We start from the raw sequence: 21,964 nt of genomic DNA, 5'->3' as shown, positions 1-21,964 counted from the left end.
CTGTTCTATAATATAAGAGATTTTGGATGAATATGACATTCTAGTACTACAAATCCGGACAAGCAGTCTGTTCAGATTTATAGTACTAGAATATATCACATCCCTCTAAAATCCCTTATATTATGAGACAGAGAGAGTACAACACTAGATTAGTTCCACTAAATCTGACATTAAATATATTTCGATAGTACACATGTTTAGTGTTATACATGTAGTATCGCTAAATTCTTATTTGGCAATCTTTTTACATATGTCAATTTTGTAGTTATTGGTAATATATTATAAAAAGAATTAATAATAAAAAAAATGTAATATTGGATCTTGTGGAGGAACATAATACGAGTATTTTCAAAAGAGGGAGTGGTACTTTTTAATTGCTAGTAGTACAAAAATTTCTACTCATTGAAATAAAATAGGAAAAGTAAATGTGGAAATGAGACGAAGGTAAAGACAGCTAGTGTGAACGGCGGAGGTCCCCTTCCCCCTCTGAACCGAGGGTGTGTGAATGGGCGGAAAAGTAATGGCAGGCAGCCAGCGGCGAGAAGCGAGAAGAAAAGCGAGGCGAGGAGGAGGTCGCGTCGCAGCGCACGCAAGCAAACCGCCAGAGCCAGCAAGCAAGCGCGGCCGCGCCGAGGCCGACCAAGCCCTACAGGCGCCGCCGCCGCCGCGCCGGGCTCGCTAGGGATTCGTGCCCCGTCGTCGGGCGCGGGCGCGGCCGCGCGGCGGCGGGAGGAGCGGCGGCGAGACGATGGAGCCCGGGTGCGGGGAAGGAGGAGGAGGAGGAGGAGGGAGGGATGAGCGGGTGCCGCAGTGGGGCGCGCAGGAGACGCGGGAGCTGATCGCGGCGCGCGGGGAGATGGAGCGGGAGTCCGCCGCCGCGGCCGCCGCGCGCCGCAGCGCCAAGACGCTGTGGGAGGCGGTGTCCGCGCGCCTCCGTGAGCGCGGCTACCGCCGCACTGCCGAGCAATGCAAGTGCAAGTGGAAGAACCTCGTCAACCGATACAAGGTGCCCCCCCTTCTGCTGCTGCTCCCTCCCCTCCTCTGCTTTGCTTCTCGAATGGTCTCTAGCTAAGTCAAGTCAAGTCACCCCGTGCTGCTACGCTGTGGCCAGCAAGCATTCAGCAATCAGTTCTGAACTCTACGAGCAACGGATTCTCCTGTAGAATTGATACATTATAGCGACCTGAAATGAATTGATGGTTACAAGCATCTTTAAACTTTAGGCTCTGGGTCCCTCCAATTGTCTCTTCTATCTGGAGAGCTCCTTTTCGAGGGGGTTGTTAGGATCTAGGAATATGTTCCGTTTGCAGTTGTTTTAATGTCAGTAGCATCTCAATCATGGAGATGATTGAGATTTTGAGGTATCTTTGGTCTTCTTGAAGACTTGAACAGCTGTTCAACATCTTTTGAGAGGATTCCCGTGTGATTTTATAGAGAAGTTGAGTAGATGTTAACACCAGGCTTCCCTTCACGTTTTGATGGAGTATCTTGATGGCATGATGTGTAGTTTTGTGCTGTAGATTGATAGCATGATGTGGAAAATGATGTGCCCAGTTGCACATTTTTGAAGTGTTGCAGATATTCAATGAACTGTTGAACCTCAAATAGAAATGCTGGTGTGATGCTATTCCCATTAATGCTAATCTACTAAGCAGGGTTGCTTTTAATCCTTTCTCAGACAAAACACACTTTTCTTGCTCCCCCACAATGATTGTCTAGTAGTGAGGGTAGCTGCTTCTAAATGGCAAGCATGAAGATGCCTTCCGCTTTGCTTTGTTCTGATGTAAAAGCTATCTGTTTGAAGCTACAATAAGATTACTAGAAATGTTTCAACAAGAACGGATAGTCAATTGTGATAGAATGGAGGAACAAATGTGGCTTTCCATTAATACATTTGGTCAGTTTTCATGTGAATGTGGTAGCATTTGTATCGATAATGAACTCTAGAAGTTAAGGGAGAATATGTCTGTTTTAGGGAAAAAATTCGAGTAGAAAATATTGCAGAATTGAAGGTCCAGAAGAAAGTTTTTAGTCTTGTGATCACTGAACAGTTTTTGTCAAAAAATGGATACTAATATTTTATTTCTTTTCACATTGGTGTTCTCTCTGCGAAATTGCATGGAAACTTGCTAAAAATATGACATTTTCTTTGATTTACCATGAGCATTAATAAAACTGAGTGCTGTCAAAAAGGGGTGAATTGCTGAAAGGTTGGGCATTTCAGAGTAGGGATGGTTTAATTGAATTTATCAGAAAAGTACATGGGAAATAATTGGTATATCTTTTTGTGAAATCAATACAGACCACTATCTTGTTTGAACACCTTTGTAAATTTGCTTTGAGATTACCACAATGAAAGCTTGGATTTCATTATCTCTTCGTTAGCTAGGTTAATAAATCATTTCCAATTCATCCTTTTCATCAGGGAAAAGAAACATCTGATCCAGAAAATGGTAGACAGTGTCCTTTCTTTGATGAGTTGCATGCAGTCTTCACTGAACGAGCTAGAACTATGCAACAACAACTCCTTGAGTCTGAATCTGGACCATCTGTTAAAAAGAAACTAAAGCGACCAAGTGGTGACCTGTCATCGGAGGACTCTGATGATGAGGAAGATGGCGGTGGAGATAGTGGCGATGAGAAACCCATAAGAAGCAGAAAGAGGAAAACTGCTGACAAGAGGCAACAATCGCAACGAATGGCAGAAAAGTCGAGGACTAGCATTTCAAGCATCCATGAATTGTTGCAGGATTTCCTGGTGCAGCAGCAGCGCATGGATATTCAGTGGCATGAGATGATGGAGAGGCGTTCCCAGGAGCGGATTGTTTTTGAACAAGAATGGCGTCAGTCAATGCAAAAGCTAGAGCAGGAGAGACTGATGCTGGAGCACACATGGATGGAGCGAGAGGAGCAACGAAGGATGAGAGAAGAAGCACGAGCTGAGAAAAGGGATGCCCTCCTGACCACACTCTTGAACAAAGTCTTACAGGAAGATTTATAGACACTGATGCTTCGCCTACAACTGATAGATACTTTAGTTGATATTTCTGGCATGTTCCATTCAATTCTTTGTAGCTCCTGCAGATGTTGTTCTTGGAGAGAATATTTCTTGTAGCATTTCTATTAGATTCCTAGGATTCTTTACCTGTTTTTTAGTGTACTAATTTTGATGCAATATTTTATTGTGGATGTAAGTATCAGACCACCATCTTGATACAGTGACCCATTTATGTTTGATGATAACAACATTTCAGCAAGCTTTCAACCTTGTACAAAATTTATGTAAGCAATAAGGTATGTTTGGTTGGATGGATGAACCTGTATGGAAGATGGCCATCCAAGTTTTAGTGGTGATTGGTTGGAGAGTAGGGTGGATGGGGTGGTAAAAAAATGAATATTCTCTCTATATGGTGGATTGAGGGATGTGGTCTTTTTTTTTTTTTTTTGCTAGATGAAGCCTTCCCCCTTGTTTAGAATATTGATTAGTGCGTAATTAGTGAGTTGATTAAAGTAGGATATCTTCTTATGGCTTCAGGCATGTTGAGCTTGTGGTTGTAACTTTATAGAAAGTAAGGATTGGATTTGATACAGGACTCTTATAATTCTATTTATATAAATACAAATATGATTTCTAGATGAAACTGAAAACATAATTGCATATAATTTAAAAAGTAGAGTTGAATTCGATATACAGCTGTGTCTTACTCCGTAATAGATATAGAAACAATTATATTTTTATACAATTATGTCGATCTAATTTGGACTCAATTACAATCTAACAGTTATTATCATTCTTTTTTAATTAATATAAAAATTTCTAACCTCTAGAGTGAACGTGGTGGCTCATTTTCAATCTATTTTTATAATATAGCTATATAGATAGATATGCCATATCGATTGTTCTTATCACATCCCTCCATTCTACCATAAACAAAAAGCTGACTCATTCCATCCATCACCAAACAGATACTCCCTCTGTCCCAAAATAAGTGCAGTTTTGCACTATTCACGTTCAACATTTGACCGTTCGTCTTATTTGAAAAATTTTTATGATTAGTATTTTTATTGCTATTAGATGATAAAACATGGGTAGTACTTTATGTGTGACTAAATATTTTCAATTTTTTCATAAATTTTTCAAATAAGACGGACGGTTAAATGTTGGGCACGAATATCCACGGCTACACTTATTTTGGGACGGAGGTAATACTAGTAATTTGGATGGCTCCATGCATCCGTCCTTAAGCATGATTGGCTATATTCCCGGCACGTAAAACGAAGCTCGAATTATTGCAGGATTAATTAAGTATTAACTTTTTTTTTTTTGAAAAATGGATTAATATGATTTTGAGTAAAATGCACCATCGTTCCTTAAATTTGTCAGAAGGTTTCACTTAGGTCCATGAACTTGCAAAGCGCACATCGAGATTCCTAAACTTTTATTATATCATTCCGGTCAAAAGCCGCATTTGACCGTTGGTGCATCTTACTCATATATAAAGTTTTTGCATAAATCACAACGTTTAGCAGTTTGAAATATGTGCGCATGGAAAACGAGAGAGGTGGGTTGGGAAAATAGGGGAAGAACACATTACTATGGCTGTGTTCTTTCAGTGAGTTCCCAACTCCCAACCTGAGTCTTCTCTGAACCAGAGGCAGTTGAGACCTCAGAGGATGTATTCCCAAAACTAAACTGGGCCTCTTAAACTATGGCATTCCAGCCCAGCGCTGCGGCCCAGCCTTCTTCACCTCTCCTTCTTCAAGCTTAATACGAACTAGCATAGTGGCCCGCGCAGATTGCACGGCTAGCATCATTATATTTTCTCTCATATAATAGCATATATGTTTTCTTATTATATTATTCAAATATATTAAAATGACAACATTATTTTAAATTTTGCAATAACTTTACAAAACTACTAATGTGTAATATTCATATTGTATTTTATATACTGTTAGTTATTAATTATTTTTAATATCAAATTTTAGTTATTTGTAAATTATATATATATTCCTATATGGACTCTAGACTCGTCTTTTAATATTTCTTTTTTTAATTCCGAATTTTCTGTAAATTGTATTTTTATATAGACTCTATACTCTTCTTCCAATATTATTTATTTTATTTCTGAATTTTTATTATTTTTAATTGTATTTCTATGTGGACTCTAAACACATCTTTCAATATTCTTTAATTTTTAATTTCGAATTTCAGTTACTTCTAAATTGTATTGTTTTATTGACTTTAAACTCTTCTTCCTATGTTTTTCTTAATTTCGAATTTTAGTTATTTGTAAATTGTATTTTTATACGGATTCTAAATTCTACTTTTAATTTTATTGTGTTTATTCCAAATTTTAGTTAGTTTTAAATTTCTATATGGACTCTGTACTCTACTTCTAATATTCCTTATTTTTTAATTCCGAATTTCTATTTTTTTTCTTCATTGTATTTCTATATGGACTTTATACTCTACTTCTAATATTGCTTATTTTTAGTTCCGAATTTCAGTTATTTCCTAATTATATTTCTATATGGACTCTATACTCTACTTCTAATATTCCTTATTTTTAATTCCAAATTCAGTTATTTCCTAATTGTATTTCTATATGGACTCTAGTCTCCTCTTCTAATATTCCTTATTTTTTAATTCCGAATTTCAGCTATTTCTAAATTGTATGTCTATATGGACTCTATTTTTTCTTTTTCTCCGATTAATGTGAAATTTTTAGGTTATAAGAGCGAACGTAGAGGTTTCTTTTTCTATTTCTTTAATAATATAATAGATACTACTAATATTGGGATAAGACGGATCGATCGATCGACCACCAGTGGAGGAAGACTGGCAATGGAGGGGAAGCCCCTCCTCTTCCCCCACCCTCGCATCCCCGTCGCGGCCCTCGTCCCCAACCACCTTCCCCGCCGCCCTCGCGCTTCCGGCATCCTCCTCCTCCTCGGCGACCGGAGACCGAGGCAGCTCGGCGTCGCCCTGCGGCGTCGGCCAAGACGCCACCAGGCCGAGACCGCGCCGCCCAGCCGCCGCGGCGGCGGAGGCTGCTGGGGGCGGTGGGCGGCACGCGCCGCGGCGGGGCTGGTGCTCCATCTGGCGGTATGCTCCGTCGCCTTGCTCTTCCCCACCTATGCGCGCGCCTGCGTGGGCGGCGCTCTCCCCCCGCCACCTCCTGCGGCGGCGATGGCGGCGGAGGAGGACGACGACGACGAGGAGTGGAAGGTCGCGCTGCAGCAGTGGAAGTCCAAGACGTATTCCCTCTCTGTTCCCCTGCGGGTCGTCGCGCTCCGTGGCTCCTTCCCTCCTGCGTGGATCAAGGTCTCGCTCAAACACTTTGCAAAAAAACATATCCTTTCTTGCCACACTACTAAGCCAGTAGTATTAAGCTATTATTAGGATCCAAGCGCCAGAAAAGCATGATTATATCGGTTAATGGAGGTAATTGTTTGTTGGTATCTCTAGGATTTTGTTGAAGCTCAGGGGAAGAGACTGAAATTCAGTCCTGAGTTCAGGACAAACCTTGATGTGCTCTACTCCGAGATGTCACAATGTTTGGACAAGGGTCAACTTCAGCAAAAATCCGCAATGGCGGCTGATGTTGTTTCAATTGGGGACTCTTGGCTCGGGTATGCCATTCGTAAGGGATTGGTAGAACCTGTCAAGAACGCTGAAGAACAGGATTGGTTTCAGAGCCTAAGTAACAGATGGAAGGTTAGAGTCAAAAGTTGAAGCCATTTTTCTCTAAATTCTGATAGCCTTGGATGTTACGAAGGCTAATGCTTAGGTGTGGAGAACTTAATGCAGAGGGCTCTAAGCTCTGATATCTATTTTTCATTATAGTCTACCAGATTCATCTGTGCAGGAACCGCAATGGTGAGGTAGATCCTAATGGCTCAATATGGGCGGTTCCATACAGATGGGGCACCGTGGTCATTGCTTACAAGAAAAACAAGTTCAAAAGGCATAATCTGAAACCGATACAGGTAAACAATTTTCTAAACAATATTTGCAATAACGACCTTTTCTATGGCACTGTTTATAAATACATATTATCTGGTAGGTGTTTCAATATTGTGTAATATGTAGGACTGGGGGGATTTGTGGAGGCCTGAACTTGCCGGAAAAATTTCAATGGTGGATTCTCCAAGAGAAGTCATTGGTGCAGTCTTGAAGCATCTGGGATCCTCATACAACACTAATGACATGGAATCAGAAATCACTGGTGGTAGGGAAACAGTCTTAGAAAGCTTGACACAACTACAGAACCAGGTTTGCACCAAATAACTTGCCTTCTCATCTCTATATCGTTTGTGCTGTATACCCTGAATTTTGGGTGAACAGACACTACAGGTTTTGATATTAGGAATGAGCAAATTTTGAAATTATTGTGCGTGACCCAATATTTATTGCCGCCTGCATTTTGTAGGTTCAATTGTTTGACAGCACGAACTATCTGAAATCATTTGGAGTAGGAGATGTATGGGTTGCAGTGGGTTGGAGCAGTGATGTTATTCCTGCTGCGAAGCGAATGTCTGACGTTGCAGTGGTGGTTCCCAAGTCAGGCAGTAGTCTATGGGCTGATCTATGGGTATGTTATGATTTTCCCATGCATAACCGCGAATGCCCTATGGCCATTGTTGTTTTGTCTTGATGTCTTGAGCTCAGTCTCTTACTGGTTTATCTGGTCTTATGCATTCCAGGCGATACCATCTGCAACCAAATTTCAGACTGATCGAATTGGCGGCAGAACTAGAGGCCCATCTCCACTTATCAACCAGTGGTTTGACTTCTGCCTGCAGAGTGCTAGAAGCTTACCCTTTCGGCAAGATGTCATCCCAGGAGCATCGCCACTATTCCTTGAGAAACCGGTGCCTGAAGTTCCTCAAGAACGAAACAAGAGAAAGCCAAAGCTGGAGACGAATCTTGTCAGAGGAGCACCTCCCCTTGAAATCCTGGAAAAATGTGAGTTTCTAGAGCCTCTATCAGAAAAGGCGCTGGACGATTACCAATGGCTGATAACGAGAATGCAGAGACCAAATCGTGGTCTGTTTGGAAATTTGTTGCAAAATATATCGAGTGTACTGAATTTCAAATCAAGAGTTTAAGAATTTCTGTGCATGACGAAGTTTTTCTTCGGCTCTGTACTTCTGCAAGCCATCATCTCCGTGTGTTTCTCTCGCACGTCGGTGATCTTGTGATTTTGGCTGGCTACATACCGCATAGCGATATGGTGGTATATTGGAGAACTGTTGAAGAAACAGTATTGTCTATTACTCCACTTGGCTGCTATTGCCTCTTCACATTATACAAGAGAATTTACAGAACACTACTCATGGAAATCATCATGTCTGATTCTTGAAGTTCAGAAAAGAGCGAAGGGAACAGTGAATCTAAACCATCTATACATGCCGTACTTATTGCCGTGTAAAAATGTCGGAATGTCACTGCCAAATCAAATCACTCTTCTTAGGCAAACAAATGAAGCTCTTCGTTACTGTATCAGCATCACCGAGACTGAAAGATGATCAGCAAACTATCCATCACAATTTCAATTTACCCAAGTCAATCTTTTGCTTAGGGTACGTGTAGGCCTCGTAGTTTATCTTCTGCCCAAGGGAGCTCAGCTTTGTGAGCGTGGTTATCAGGTCAACCTGACATACAAAACACATGTCAGCATCAACACTACAAGAGTTCTGAGTTACCCTGCAGCACGAATGGTTACAATCTCCATCTTGAATATAGCAACTTTTAGCAATATATCCGGATGTTTTGGGACGGAGGTAGATGATCTTACCTCGTAGTCAGTTCGAGAGACCGTCTCGCGACTGCGTTGATACTTCTCGACCCATGGGCGGCAATCCTTGTCGGCTATCAACCGTTCCTCCGTGGCAGCTTGGTCAGGCCCCAGGAAGACTGACATCACAGCAAGCTGAAATGCAAAATCATCTCATATTTAAAGACAAGTTTGCTGGATCACAGTTTCTTATAGATTAAATGATTGATCAGTAACACAATTTGCTAAGCGATGTAAGACAGTAGCTAGTGACCTGACGAGGACCCAAACCAACTGCGACGAACTTATCCTTCATTTCCTGCACAGAAGCTTTGCTCCAGTCAGGTACCCTTCCTTCAGGATCAGGTTCCTGTGTATCTTGTCGCCCGAACAGTTTGTCGAATAAACCCCACTGCAGCGGTAAATGCAAACAAAGCATCAACATAAAAATATATGGCACCTTGAATTAGTAAGCTAAGCCCATACAGACAGACAGAAGAAACTTAACATATAGTGTAGTGTTATTTGACACACGGAGTGACATGGTATAGGGAATACCTGGCCATTTGAACCATAAGCTGAGTATAGTGTTCTTCCTTTTTCTTCGTTCCCGCCACATTTGGCAATGGCCGCATCAACGAATGTTAGCTTGAGTGCTGATTGTGCTGTTGCAATTGAAAGCAAATTTTGAGGTGTTTATTACTATGTCCATTACTTCTTGGTACCTTTCCAACTATTGTAAAAGAGGTCTTGACAATAACAAAGGTAAAATAGAGCCAGTTTGGTAATATTACACAAGTGCTAGTAAAATTATGTCCAAAGTATGTCACACCTGCAAATTGGATCAGATCTGCAAATGCAATGGGTCCTCCCTTGGAGTAGGAATCTATCTCCTTTTTCGCTTCAACTAGCAGATCCACAGCAGCAGAAAGTCCACTGTTTTCAGGTCTGCTTATTTCTGCACTTTATTATTTAATGGTGAAAAGGAAGGAATGACGAGGCCGAGCAACTTGTTAGATTTTCATCTGAAGAGCATATTTGCAACGTCAACACAAATATGTACCAACAGAAGCTACTACCTTAGCCTGACCGATCCATTTGGACCTCCTGACTTCGTGGCCTAAAAAAGAGTGTTGGATAGCCGTTTTTCACAGGTTATTTCCAAGCGTGCCATGTATGGACAGAGGGTTCAGCCGGTAAATTCAGGAAGCCAGACCATACCTTATCATATGTCATGGCATCATTCAGTGCTAACGTCAACAAAGATGGAATGAGCTCTTTTTTAGCCTTCAAAGGGTTATCAAATTTCAGCCGGAAAAATCGATAGATAGGTCAAAGTAAAAATGACTTAAGGAAGTGCAAAAAATATGCAATCTCACCGTTATGGCTGTGGCGAGGGTGCTTTTGATGCTTGCTGAAGAAAGAAACGGAAGCAAGAATTACTATCATGGAAAGAAGCACATAGCATTCAAAGGAAAAGGAACGGCCAGAGGTGACCTACATTGGAATTCAGAGCGTTGTCGACGCTCAATCAGATCAGCTGCAGTAGCCACTCCTGTGAATCCTGTAGAGCCCTCGACTAATTCCTAATCAAAAGACATGAAGTAGTTAAGCCTATCGCCTCTGAAAACAACACTAAACATGGAAAAGGAAAAGCACTAACTGCAGGTTAATATTCTTTACCCCCACCATACTACATTTCATTCACTTTCTTACTCCAATAAAGTATAAGAAGACTACACTACACTGATCACGCAAACAAAAGGGACGAAGAATAGTGGTACGCACCAAGCCAATGGCAGTAGTCAAGCAGCCGCCGATTAAATCCCTTCTACGGAATCGCACAGGCTCTTCCTGCGCGGTAGCATGGCAGCACACCAGAATCTACACGGAAAAAAAAATCCCAAGGATTACACAAATCACACGGCATTTTTAGCCCAAACCAAAACAACACCCGCGAGTTCCAGGGCACATACGTGGGCGTGCCGTCGCGCGGGAGACGAGACGGAGGAAGCGGAGCCGCGTGGGGCGAGCAGCGGCGGCGGCGGCGCGGGAGGCTGCCGCACGGTCGAGAGGAAGCTCGCGCCCGCCATTTCTCGCCGCCGCTTCGCGCAACCAACCGCACGATCCCCTCGAGCTGAGCCTGAACTGAGCAGCGGCCGCGGCCTCGTCGGCAGGCGGGGGGCGGCTGGCGTGGCGAAGACACGGGGGCAAGGCAAAAGCAGGATAAGGCGGCGAATCGCGTGCGTTGGTGTTTCCCGCCTCCACCACACGTTGCGCTCGCGGCATATCACGACGATTCACGGGTGATGGCCACCGTGGCGTCCGCCGATTGCTTCCACCGTTCCACGTTGATACAGGGCCAGAGAACGCGAAATTGACTTGGCGTCCCAGATTGCATTTGCACGGTAGGCGATTCTCGTCGCCGTTGGCATTGGCAACATAGGTTATGCAAGAACAAACTGAAGCTTTCTTTACTACTTCCTCATCCATCCCAAAATAAGTTAATCACCCTAATACCATTAATTTACCTAGATACATATCCACCAAAATAAGTTTATCATCCTAATACCATTAATTTACATAGAATCATAGATACTTATCCAGATCTACAGTATTAGGATATCCACATCTAGTAATAGGTTAACTTAGTCTAGAATGAAAGAATATAATTTTAAATCTAAGAGTTTCTTATAGTTCAGTATTTATAGCTTCATAAATTCATCGATCTGAATTTACGATTACATCGATAACATTTGAATAAATCATTTTATTTCTATTTAAATAAAATATAAAATTTTAAACCACTTTAATTTAACATGCAAACTTTAAATCCAGCGTGAACCTGAAATCTGGAGATGTGACAAATATGGCAAAAAAAGTGGGGCTTCAAATTCATATGCCACAGTTCAATAGATTAGTCGATTGAAGTAGACAAGACATACATGCCCAGATGCATAAAACATTGCCAGATTACACAGCGGCAGCATACAAAAAATCTAAGCCATTTCTCGTGCGGGAGCTGCTGTTCTAAACGCAGGAGTCGATGCATCTAGCCGGTTGCAGGTATGGTGAGTCTTCACCGCTGGTACGCCTGATTCTCCCTCCGCTTCACATAGCGAGTTCGGTCACTGTACCGGGGTCTATCTTGTGCTCTCTGAGGAACTGGCTCCACCCTTCTCCGCCTTTCTGGTGATCTTTGAACAATTTCTCCGTTTACAAACAACTCAGCTGCAAAGAACGACAATGACATGAGAACCCAGACAAAGTTGTGCATATTGGAGGAATAATTCCTGAAGACAATCAACTATGCAGAATGTCAGTGTATATTTCAGGTCTGGATAGATCAACTATGGTAGTACAAGTAAGCACAAACAGTTAAAGATGAATGGATTCTGGGTGCAATAAACCTGGAACAGAAAGCGGACAAGACCAAGATAAAAACAACCAGCTTTCCATGAAGGATATTCCTTAACATGGCAGCTAGGGTAAAATCAACTGCATTTTACACAAGAAAAAAAATGATATAGAGAGGTAGGTAACAAAAAGCTTACCACCATAGTCCTTGTTCTCGGCATCAACATAGGAATCAGGAAGCACAAATAGAACACCTGGGAGCCCTGTCAAATGCAAACATCTTACAAACCGTCACAGCAATATTCAACAACAAATTATCTATTTAGAGTAGTTATGGGCATTCAACATATGCACTCATGCACATATGCAAATGCCTATGACTACATACACCAAAGATCAGCTGTAAGGGGTAAATTATTCAGACAAGTTATTGATTCTTTAGCATTCAACGGAGCACTATACTGTTCCTAGATATCAAACATCATTTTCGTGATGCCAAAAAAGATAAACTCACATGTACCGCAATACATAAGATTTTTAGTAAAGTACGGTTCTCAAAATTTCCCTTGTCCTTTACTATCTACATATTATTTCTTATTTATGCGATAGCTGAAATTTACATACTAGGATTGTTAGCTTTGATGATTAAGCTGTACCCCTTCGTCTAGTAATGATAATGAATTTCTTTTAGGTTCCCACGCTGTGAGAATGGACTAACTTTAACCCCTGGATTGAGAGAGGAATATTTGCTTCTAATGAAAATATATTGCATTGTTTCTTATAGAGCAATAAGCTGTGAAACAAATTACAAATAAGCTACTCCATTCGTCTTAAATTATAGCAAACTTCTACAATTTAAAATTTGTTTCAAAATAGTAGAGACACAGATTCTACCAGTACCATGTTACCGCAATGCCTTTCCATGTCCTGAACGGCGCCGTGGCCTCACCCGCTGCCACCAGTGCAGCTTCTTGGCCTTCCACCGGCTTCCCGTACCCCACATTCCAGCGCTTGCGGTCGCCCGCCGTTTCCCCCACATGTGGAACAGCGCGCGCCCGACGCCGCCGTCGCTGCCACGCCGCTTCGCCGTCGTCGCCCGCCGTTTGACCCACATTTGGAACAGCGCATGCCCGACGCCGCCGCTTCGCCGTCGCCCGCCGTTTGACCCACATTTGGAACAGCGCGCGCCCGACGCCGCCGCCACGCCGCTTGGCCGCCGCCCGCCGTTTGCCCCACATTTGGAACAGTGCGCGCCCGACGCCGCCGCCGCCGCCGTCGCCACGCTGCTTCGCCATCGCCCGCCGTTTGTCCCACATGTGTAACAGCATGTGCTCGACGCCGCCACGCCGATCTGCCGGCACGCTCCTGATCTTCTTCTCCCCACGGCGTGTCGCGCGGTGGAGGACACCGCCGAGAACCTTCCACGGCGACGGGCGGTGATGGCCGTTGTCGTGGACGTCACGACTGAGCAGCGGGGGCGCCCCCTCGTTGCTGCCCGAGGGACCGAAGTGGTGGTGGTGGTGGAGGTGGTGGAACACCGTGCCGAGCTTCTCCTTGAACCTCCTCATCCGCTCCACTCTCCTCTCCAGGCGAAGGTGGCAGCTGATCCTCGACACGCCTGACACTTGAAACCCGTACTTCGGCGGTGCAATGCCCCGCGATTGCGGTGGTGGTGGCACCCACGACGGCGCATTGCCCCGCGGTTGCGGTGGCGGTGGCACCCAAGACGGCGCATTGCCCCGCGGTGGCGGTGGCACCCATGACGGCACTTTGTCTCGCGGTGGCACCCACGAGGAGGTGTAACCTGAAGTGCTCGAAGTCGGTTCTGGTGGGCTGCTGCTGCTGTACGTGCTGCCGGAGTTGATCCGGTTCAGAGCTCGCCGCGGCGGCCGGCTTGGCCGGCCCATGCTGACGCTGGCAGCATCGTCATCGGCCTTCTCCTTCTCCTTCCCCTTCCCCCGGCGCTGTCGCGGGCTCTCGTCTTCATCAGCTTGACTAGCTCGGCGTAGGGAGCGCTCCGTGAGGTCACTGTTCGGCCTGATGCGGCTGCATGTCGTAGCAGCCGCGTCGGTCGACGAGGACAGCTTCGGCGTTGCCGCGCCGCGTTCGCCTCGCGGAGTGCCACGACGCGACACCATGCTCGCGGACAACCTGGAGTCCAGCCTCTTGATGCGGCGCGTCGAGGAGCCCTCCGCTCCGACGCGCATTGCGGCCGGCGGCGAGGCGCCGCGATGCGGCCCGTGTCCACGCTCCTGAACAGCTGACGACGGTTCGCGGGAGAGTGATCGGCGACTGCTGCTTCCGCGCTCCATCGACGAGAGTTCACCACGGCTTGGCCGGGCAGCATCGGCAACTTCCTTCCTATCGTTTTCAGCTTCGCCAGCTCGACGGGGGGACCGCTCCATGAATTCCCGGGAGCTCGGCCTGATGCTGCTGCGTATCGTGACAGCCGCGTCCGTCGATGAGGACAGCTTCGTCGTTGCTGCCGCGCCGCGTCCGCCTCGCTGAGAGCCATGTCGCGGCGCCAGTGGCGGCGGCACCAAGTTCACAGACCACCCGGAGTCCATCCTCCCGAGACGGCGCGTCGAGGAGCCGTCCTCCGCTCCCACGCGCGGTGCCGCCGGCGGCGAGGCGCCGCGATGCAGCCCCCGTCCCCGCTCCTGCACAGCTGACGACGGTTCGCGGGAGAGGGAGCGGCGCCTGCTGCTGCTGCAGCCGCCGCCGCGCTCCATTGACGAGTGATCGCCACGGCGCAGCCACCTCATGTCGGAGCGCGGATTCCCAGCAGCCACCGTGCAGCGCCGCGGCGTCACGGCTCTGGACGAACGGTGCGAGGCGAGGTGGTCAAGGCGTCGCTCCAGACTCTGACGGTGGCTCGGCGCCGGCGGCGGCACTGCAGTTCTTGCCGCGCGGTTCGAGGCGACGCGAGCAAGGAGACGGCCTTGGCGACTGTCTCGTCTTCTCACCGCGCCTTGTGTCCTCAACCGGCTTGTTCTCTCACAGGCATGGAGGCTGGGGCTGAACGAGGCTATCGGCTTCACGACCGGCACCGGCACCGGCACGGCGTCGCCGCGCGTCGCGGCGATGATCGGACTGGATTGATAGCTTCCTCTCCAGCGCAGGAGACAGCATCTGCAAACGTGGATAGCTTCCTCTCCAGCGCAGGAGACAGCATCTGCAAACGTGCGATGTTTCTTTTGGATCAGCATTTGCCGGGAAAATTTAAAACCGAGATGAAGGTGGAGTGGTGCAATCTTGCAAACAATGTCTGAATGAAATGACCAAATGGTCCGAAAATGTATCACCTTTGCCTGCCTGAGAAGTGTCTGACGAGTAATGTCATCTAACATCTTCGTCATGAAGGCTCTTGATGTTTCATCCAACTGTAAAACGTCGAGATAATATGAGCATGAAGTGATAGTAGCAACTCGACACATGCATTTTCTTTCTTCCGAATTTCCCCAAGGAGAATATGAACTAAACACGAGCATCTAGCAGGTACTGAAAAATAAATCGCTGCTCTGCTATTCAGAAACGCCTGACCAAAGCGGTTTAGAAAAATGGAAACAGATTTATGCTTTCTCCTATTCTTGTTCACTTCAGAAAAATAATAATACGACATGTTCAATCTGGTTCTTAGAAAAACTCAAGTTTCATCCGTCGGACCCCTGTGAAGCAGCCCATATAGAGTCTTCAATGACTTTAGATCAGACGAAACTTGCTCCACCTCATCCATTTTCTCTGGCTCTCCCATTTTATCCGAGGGAGATGCTGAAGAAGAGATGATAGAGGATTAGAGGTTATACTCATCCTTAGATAATCAGATTGCCATGAAAGAAAAGATGCCGTTTTCCACAATTGAACCAAGAACGAAAAGGGGAAACTGTGCCATAGAAAGTATCATACAGGAGATCGAATTCGACGCCGATGGATCCATCTTCTTCTTCAGCGGCATCATCGCCGATTCGTGCTCTGGGCGCTCGCCTCGGCGGAAACAGAAATGAGTTTGTAACTTGGAACTAGGATTGAGCGAATGAGAGAATGAGATGCAATAGATGGTTAAATAGTGATTTATGGTGTGAATTGAATGAGGATTTGTCCCCTGATGAGCGGGTGCCAGGCAGTTAACTGGCGTCCTCGGCAGGCGGGGGCGGCTGGCGTACGCGGCGAATCGCGTGCGTTGGTGTTTCCCGCCTCCACCACACGTTGCGCTCGCGGCATATCACGACAATTCACGAGCGATGGCCACCGTGGCCGTCCGCCGATTGCTTCCCACCGTTCCACGTTGATACAGGGCCAGAGAACGCGAAATTGACATGGCGTCCCAGATTGCATTTGCACGATAGGCGATTCTCGTCGCCGTTGGCATTGGCAACATGGGTCACGCAACAAGAAACTGAAACTTTCTTTAATCTTTACTACTTCGTCCGATCAAAAATAAGTTAATCTAGTAGTAATGAATATACACCCCTATTACCACTAATTTAGATCCGTTCAAAAATAAGTTAAGTTAATCTAGTAGCAACGAATATACACCCATATTACCACTAATTTAGATAGATACATGTCTAAATTCATAGTATTAGGATATGTCACATCTAATACTGATTAACTTATTCTGGAACGAAGAAAGTATGTCACATCCAATACTAAATTAATTTATTTTGGAACGAAAGAATTATGCCGCATCCAATACTGGATTAACTTATTTTGTAACGAAAGAAGTATGCCAAGTTTCTAAAATGAGATAAATGCCTTGTTTAACATAATTCTGGATCTAAGAGTTTCTTAGAGTTAAGTATTTATAGCTCCATAAATTCATGGATCTAAATATGTGATTATGTTGATAACATTTGAATAAATCATTTTATTTTTATTTAAATGAAATATAAAATTTTAAAACACTGTAATTTAACATACAAACGTTAAATCCAGCGTGAACCTGAAATCTGGAGCTATGCTAAAAATGGCCAAAAAGTGGGGCTTCAAATTCATATGCCATAGTTCAATAGATTAGTCGATTGAAGTAGACAAAACATACATGCCCAGATGCATAAACATTACCAGATTACACAGCAGCAGCATACAAAAAATCTAAGGCATTTCTCGTGCAGGAGCTGCTGTTCTAAACGCAGGAGTCGATGCATCTAGCCAGTTGCAGGTAAGGTGAGTCTTCACCGCTGGTACGCCTGATTCTCCCTCCGCTTCACATAGCGAGTTCGGTCACTGTACCGGGGTCTATCTTGTGCTCTCTGAGGAACTGGCTCCACCCTTCTCTGCCTTTCTGGTGATCTTTGAACAATTTCTCCGTTTACAAACAACTCAGCTGCAAAGAACGACAATGACATGAGAACCCAGACAAAGTTGTGCATATTGGAGGAATAATTCTTGAAGACAATCAACTGTGCAGAATGTCTGTATATTTCAGGTCTGGATAGATCAACTATGGTTGTACAAGTAAGCACAAAGAGTCAAAGACTAATGGATTCTGGGTGCAATCAACCTGGAACCAAAAGAAGACAAGACCAAGATAATACTTCCTCCGTTTCATATTATAAAACTTTCTAGCATTGTCCACATTCATATATATGTTAATGAATCTAGAGTTCTAGACATATGTGTGCCTAGATTCATTAATATCTATATAAATGTGGGTAATGCTAGAAAGTCTTATAACCTGAAACGGAGATAGTAACAACCAGCTTTCCATTGAGCATATACATTAACAAGACAGCTAGCGTAAAATTAACTGCATTTTACACAAGAAAAAAAGGATATAGAGAGGCAGGTAACAAAAAGCTTACCGCCATAGTCCTTGTTCTCGGCATCAACATAGGAATCAGGAAGCACAAATAGAACACCTGGTAGCCCTGTCAAATGCAAACATACTCCACACTTACAAATCATCACAGCAATATTCAACAACAAATGATCTATTTAGAGTAGTTACGGGCATTCAACATATGCACTCATGCACATATGCAAATGCCTATGACTACAGAACACCAAAGGTCAGCTGTAAGGGGTTAATTATCTTTAGACGAGTTATTGATTTTTTTAGCGTTCAACAAATGTATTATGTATATATATATGCAAATGCTTACAACAGAGCACTATACTGTTCCTAGATATCAACACATCATTTCCCTGATGCCAACAAAGATAAACTCACATGTACCACAATACATAAGAGTTTTAGTAAAGTACGGTACATGAAGCCATTACCAAAGGACCACTGGTTGCAACATTTTAACACTGTACAGACTCTCTACAGAGCATACAACAAACATAACTAGTTAACCACGTAAGCCTTCAATCACCTATTCCCCACAAGGCTTCAGGTACATGAAAATTCAATGTACTGAATCCTCAGTGCTCATGTAAATCTTTCTGACTCGGGTAAATGAAAATTCAAAGTCAACAATATACTTGCAAATTCATGACTTAGAAGTGTTAATAAACTAGCCATCCATCAATATGAATACATAAACAAAGTCGGTACATGAATGGAAACCTAAATTGGCACCCATTTATATCCATGAGGCATATCACAAAGTATACCAAGGCTCTTAAGTATGGAAATATATAAAGATTCATCACGGTGTACCTTCCAGCTTGTTGGATGTTTCCTCGTCAATCTCGCAACCGAACCCAAAGTACCGTTCGCATGACACGTTGTATATCTTCTTCTTCGCCTCCTCCTCACTACATGCCACCACCCACCAGTCATCCAAAATTAGCATCGTTCTATGATGCACAAATGCATTGGGTGGTTCAATTGAGTTACACGGTGTTGCAATTACCTTCCCACGACCTTGGCGAGGGTCTGGATGTAGCAGTCGATCATCTGCTGCTTGGTGGCGCCCTCGCCGCCGGGCTTGTCCATGACGATGAGCCAGTGCTCGTAGTCGCACCCGGGGAAGAGCGGCGCCATCTCCGTGGGCGCGCGGTCCCCTCCCTGCCCCGACCGCAGCGGCGAGTACGACGACTCCGGCCGCCGCGCCATGCAGCGGACGGACCCGGCAGCGCGGCCGCCGCGAGGCCGCAGCGGGCGAGCGGAGGAGGACGACGCCGTCGTGAGGCGCCGCGACAACGGAACCCCCTGCGCCGGGCGCCCGGCGGCCGCGACGGCGGCGCGCGCTGCTGCTGCGGCGGTGGCCATGGCTGCCGGCGAAGAGAAGGGGAGGAGAGGAGGCGGAGGTGGTGGTGGTGGTGGTGGTGAAATGGAGAGGAATCGGATGGGGTTTTGATTGGGTTTGGAGAAGAGATGAGATGAGAGAGATATTTGCTGTCGTGTTGGGCTTGGGCTTTGATACTAGCGGGCTTCCTAATCCGATTACACTTGGGCTTCCCATTACGGCCCGCCAACGATATGACGAAACGGGATTAATTAGTCATCGTCATGAATAAATAAGCTTGGAACCCATGGGCGAGCAGCACGAAGGAAGATAGATTTTCCCCATCGAAATCTCGTCGCTTCCCCCGGGTTCGATTCGAGTCTTCTCTCTCGCAGGTATGGTGAACTCGATCCCTCTCCCCGCGATCTCTCTCTCTCGATTTGTGTTCGTGTTGCTATCAATTTGACCGGATCTGGTAGGAATCGACTGCGTTCGGTGCTGACCCTAATACGTTTTCTCGATTTTGATCCTGCTCGTTTGATCCGATTGGGTGATAGTAGGCAGATTGAGTAAATTTGTTGATTCGCTAGCCTCTGTTGCTGGATCTTGCTCGATCCTTGCTCCCTGGTCGATTTCACCGTTCCCGGCCATAGCTTAATTGGCCTCCGACTCCTTGTTCCCTAGTCGATCTGGCTGTTCCATCGGCCTCGATTTCCTCATCGTAGAGAGTTCGCCCGCCGCCTCCGGCTAGCAGCGGCGCCGGCGTCTTTCTGCTTCCACCGCATCCTCGCCGGTGAGCACCCGTACTGACATTCTCATTCTCTTCTCCACCGACGCCTTATCTCTTCGCCTTAGCCTTCAGCTTGTCTTCTAGATCTGGAAGCTTTTCTCTTTCCCTTAACCTTAACCTTAGTACTTATAGCAATTTGATTCCAAGAAAAGATCGGTAGCAATTCCCCACGTTAGTTCCGCCCCTGGTTGATATAATCCAAATCTTTATCTCTATGCGTGTAATAGTATGATCTATCCAGCTTGTTGTACATTTTTTTAATGTGCAGTAGGGTGCTAATAGCAGTTTGTATTTTGGGGTTTAACTTGACCTCTATGCCCCAGCTTGTGATCGCCCCTGCTAACTTCTGTTGGTGGATCTTTACATGATATTATTGTTTTTTATAAGATAGCTGGGTAGGTCTATTCATACTATACACGAGAGTCCATAGTTAATTCATTAATCCAAAGTAATTAGAACTGAGGAACAGGCAATACGCACTATTACTGTTGTAGTTCAGCAGGTTGAAACAGAACATATATGAACAAAGGTTAGGTCCATGGTAGATTTCCAGCTTTATGTGTGGACCATTATATTTTTGTGTTGTAAACAACAGTAGCATCAGATCTTTCTTGTTGAATGTAGTATGATCATATTTGCTTCCTGTTTGTTTACTGTTAGTATTGAGATGTGCCATATATTTTTGGACTTTTGATGGTTTTACCTGGCCTTCTGATCAAGTTCTTTTTTTCTGAGTTCTTTTTAATTGATTCTGATTCTTCCTTCAGCAGCACAAAGATGGACGCAAACAGACGCCAAAGTGGAATCCAGCAATTGTTGGCTGCAGAGCAAGAGGCTCAGCAAATAGTAAATGCTGCTAGGGCTGGTAACTCTCTGTCCCTCTCCGTAAATGTTATGAATAAGCATAACATTAGAGAGAGAGTAGTATGTAGATGTACTAGGTGAACATGTCTGCTCTATTGAATGCAATGATAATTTTTTTTCATATACACATCAATTTTAGTAGGAAGAATCTTAATCTACTCTGAACTCTTTGCACTTGAATATTAATTTTGAATATCGTATGAAATTGCAGATATCAGGCTTAGCCACAAAATGATAAGGGTGAAAGTGCTTTTTTTTTTTAGTTAGCAAAACATGTTTTATCCCATAGCAAAAATTGGATATAAAACCATAGAAATATGACCTTGAGCTTCTATAGATTTTTGATACTATCTTGATCTAAAAAAAAAAAGAGTAAACTTTCTCCCTTTCAATATAACCTGCGATGTAAGAGATTTTTTATTTGTTTGGCAGCAAAATCGGCAAGGCTTAGGCAAGCAAAAGAGGAGGCTGAGAGGGAAATAGCTGAATACCGTGCCCAGATGGAGGCTGAATTTCAGAGGAAGGTTGCAGAGGTATGTTCATCGGGAACATATTTGTGTAGAAGGCTTGTGTGTATAGGATACATTCCCAATTCCCATATTCATCTAATGGTCCTATTTGTTATTTCCAGAGTAGCGGTGACTCTGGTGCAAATGTCAAGCGTCTTGAGCAGGAGACAGCGGAAAAAATCGCACAACTCAAGCAGCAGGCTGCAAGTATCTCCCCTGAAGTGATTCAGATGCTTCTGAGGCATGTCACCACTGTGAAGAACTAAGGGTTGATGGCTTGCTGCTAGGCGATTTGCCATACATCTGATGGCAAACTTGTACTGTTTATTTTTTGAGAGGGTGGTAAGAATAACTTCGTCTCTTCTAGCTGTAATTCCGTGTTCCGAATAACGGAATAAACTGCTTCTGTTCATCAGCAGCCATGTTTCGTACTTTGAAAACCTCGGTTCCTGTCTGGTAAATATTATCCTTTCATGTATCATTTGAACAAAATAATGGGAGATTCTTTTTGTTTATTCTCAAAATCTCCCTTGTCTTTAAATT

The 21,964-nt window shown here is 44.7% G+C and overlaps 4 protein-coding genes and 1 pseudogene across 6 annotated transcripts; 2 read left to right on the top strand and 3 right to left on the bottom strand.

Moving 5' to 3' along the window:
• Nucleotides 1–368: 368 nt before the first annotated feature.
• LOC127769630 (uncharacterized) lies at nucleotides 369–8,405 on the top strand. Its single transcript, XM_052295230.1, has 8 exons — nucleotides 369–1,006; nucleotides 2,426–2,994; nucleotides 6,085–6,328; nucleotides 6,473–6,721; nucleotides 6,859–6,993; nucleotides 7,097–7,279; nucleotides 7,437–7,598; nucleotides 7,711–8,405. The coding sequence occupies exons 1-8, from the start codon at nucleotides 749–751 to the stop codon at nucleotides 8,113–8,115; spliced, it is 2,205 nt and encodes a 734-aa protein (XP_052151190.1). The 5' UTR covers nucleotides 369–748; the 3' UTR covers nucleotides 8,116–8,405.
• Nucleotides 8,260–11,008, bottom strand: LOC127769629 (thylakoid lumenal 29 kDa protein, chloroplastic). Its single transcript, XM_052295229.1, has 11 exons — nucleotides 10,760–11,008; nucleotides 10,572–10,667; nucleotides 10,285–10,369; nucleotides 10,163–10,197; nucleotides 10,005–10,070; nucleotides 9,863–9,903; nucleotides 9,616–9,746; nucleotides 9,342–9,448; nucleotides 9,058–9,195; nucleotides 8,805–8,939; nucleotides 8,260–8,661 (listed from the first exon to the last, which is right to left on the bottom strand). Exons 1-11 carry the CDS (start codon nucleotides 10,874–10,876, stop codon nucleotides 8,551–8,553), a joined length of 1,062 nt encoding a protein of 353 aa, XP_052151189.1. The 5' UTR covers nucleotides 10,877–11,008; the 3' UTR covers nucleotides 8,260–8,550.
• Nucleotides 11,009–12,345: 1,337 nt separating this feature from the next.
• LOC127770384 (uncharacterized) lies at nucleotides 12,346–16,157 on the bottom strand (annotated as a pseudogene).
• A 939-nt stretch (nucleotides 16,158–17,096) lies between these two features.
• On the bottom strand, nucleotides 17,097–19,368 carry LOC127770385 (multiple organellar RNA editing factor 2, chloroplastic-like). Of its 2 annotated transcripts, XM_052296081.1 has the most exons (5): nucleotides 19,296–19,366; nucleotides 18,944–19,174; nucleotides 18,748–18,845; nucleotides 17,945–18,010; nucleotides 17,097–17,466 (listed from the first exon to the last, which is right to left on the bottom strand). In XM_052296081.1, exons 2-5 carry the CDS (start codon nucleotides 19,144–19,146, stop codon nucleotides 17,315–17,317), a joined length of 519 nt encoding a protein of 172 aa, XP_052152041.1. In that variant the 5' UTR covers nucleotides 19,147–19,174; nucleotides 19,296–19,366; the 3' UTR covers nucleotides 17,097–17,314. The 2 variants fall into 2 exon arrangements, with proteins under 2 accessions (XP_052152041.1, XP_052152040.1); XM_052296080.1 differs by having other exon boundaries at nucleotides 18,944–19,368.
• A 148-nt stretch (nucleotides 19,369–19,516) lies between these two features.
• On the top strand, nucleotides 19,517–21,936 carry LOC127770387 (V-type proton ATPase subunit G1-like). Of its 2 annotated transcripts, none has more exons than XM_052296083.1 (4): nucleotides 19,517–19,653; nucleotides 20,816–20,913; nucleotides 21,345–21,445; nucleotides 21,544–21,936. In XM_052296083.1, the coding sequence occupies exons 2-4, from the start codon at nucleotides 20,826–20,828 to the stop codon at nucleotides 21,685–21,687; spliced, it is 333 nt and encodes a 110-aa protein (XP_052152043.1). In that variant the 5' UTR covers nucleotides 19,517–19,653; nucleotides 20,816–20,825; the 3' UTR covers nucleotides 21,688–21,936. The 2 variants fall into 2 exon arrangements, with proteins under 2 accessions (XP_052152043.1, XP_052152044.1); XM_052296084.1 differs by having other exon boundaries at nucleotides 19,534–19,653; nucleotides 20,819–20,913.
• The last annotated feature ends 28 nt before the right edge of the window (nucleotides 21,937–21,964 follow it).

Source organism: Oryza glaberrima, chromosome 4 (assembly GCF_000147395.1).
Source record: "Oryza glaberrima chromosome 4, OglaRS2, whole genome shotgun sequence".
NCBI classification, from domain to species: Eukaryota; Viridiplantae; Streptophyta; class Magnoliopsida; order Poales; family Poaceae; genus Oryza; species Oryza glaberrima.
The sequence above is the reverse complement of the archived record's forward strand: the minus strand, read 5'-3'. Positions and strand labels throughout refer to the sequence as shown.

Bases quoted from the DNA above. Each gene is read 5' to 3' on its own strand.
- LOC127770387 (XM_052296083.1), top strand. From the start codon at position 20,826: ATGGACGCAAACAGACGCCAAAGTGGAATCCAGCAATTGTTGGCTGCA. The intron at 20,914-21,344 runs GTAACTCTCTGT...TTTGTTTGGCAG, and splicing joins AGTAAATGCTGCTAGGGCTG to CAAAATCGGCAAGGCTTAGG. The intron at 21,446-21,543 runs GTATGTTCATCG...TGTTATTTCCAG, and splicing joins TTCAGAGGAAGGTTGCAGAG to AGTAGCGGTGACTCTGGTGC.
- LOC127769630 (XM_052295230.1), top strand. From the start codon at position 749: ATGGAGCCCGGGTGCGGGGAAGGAGGAGGAGGAGGAGGAGGGAGGGAT. The intron at 6,994-7,096 runs GTAAACAATTTT...TGTAATATGTAG, and splicing joins ATAATCTGAAACCGATACAG to GACTGGGGGGATTTGTGGAG. The intron at 7,280-7,436 runs GTTTGCACCAAA...TGCATTTTGTAG, and splicing joins TGACACAACTACAGAACCAG to GTTCAATTGTTTGACAGCAC.
- LOC127769629 (XM_052295229.1), bottom strand. From the start codon at position 10,876: ATGGCGGGCGCGAGCTTCCTCTCGACCGTGCGGCAGCCTCCCGCGCCG. The intron at 8,940-9,057 runs GTCACTAGCTAC...TTTGCATTTCAG, and splicing joins TTGGTTTGGGTCCTCGTCAG to CTTGCTGTGATGTCAGTCTT. The intron at 8,662-8,804 runs GTAAGATCATCT...TTTGTATGTCAG, and splicing joins TCTCTCGAACTGACTACGAG to GTTGACCTGATAACCACGCT.
- LOC127770385 (XM_052296080.1), bottom strand. From the start codon at position 19,302: ATGGCCACCGCCGCAGCAGCAGCGCGCGCCGCCGTCGCGGCCGCCGGG. The intron at 18,011-18,747 runs GTACACCGTGAT...TGCATTTGACAG, and splicing joins AACATCCAACAAGCTGGAAG to GGCTACCAGGTGTTCTATTT. The intron at 17,467-17,944 runs GTAAGCTTTTTG...CGTTCTTTGCAG, and splicing joins CGAGAACAAGGACTATGGCG to CTGAGTTGTTTGTAAACGGA.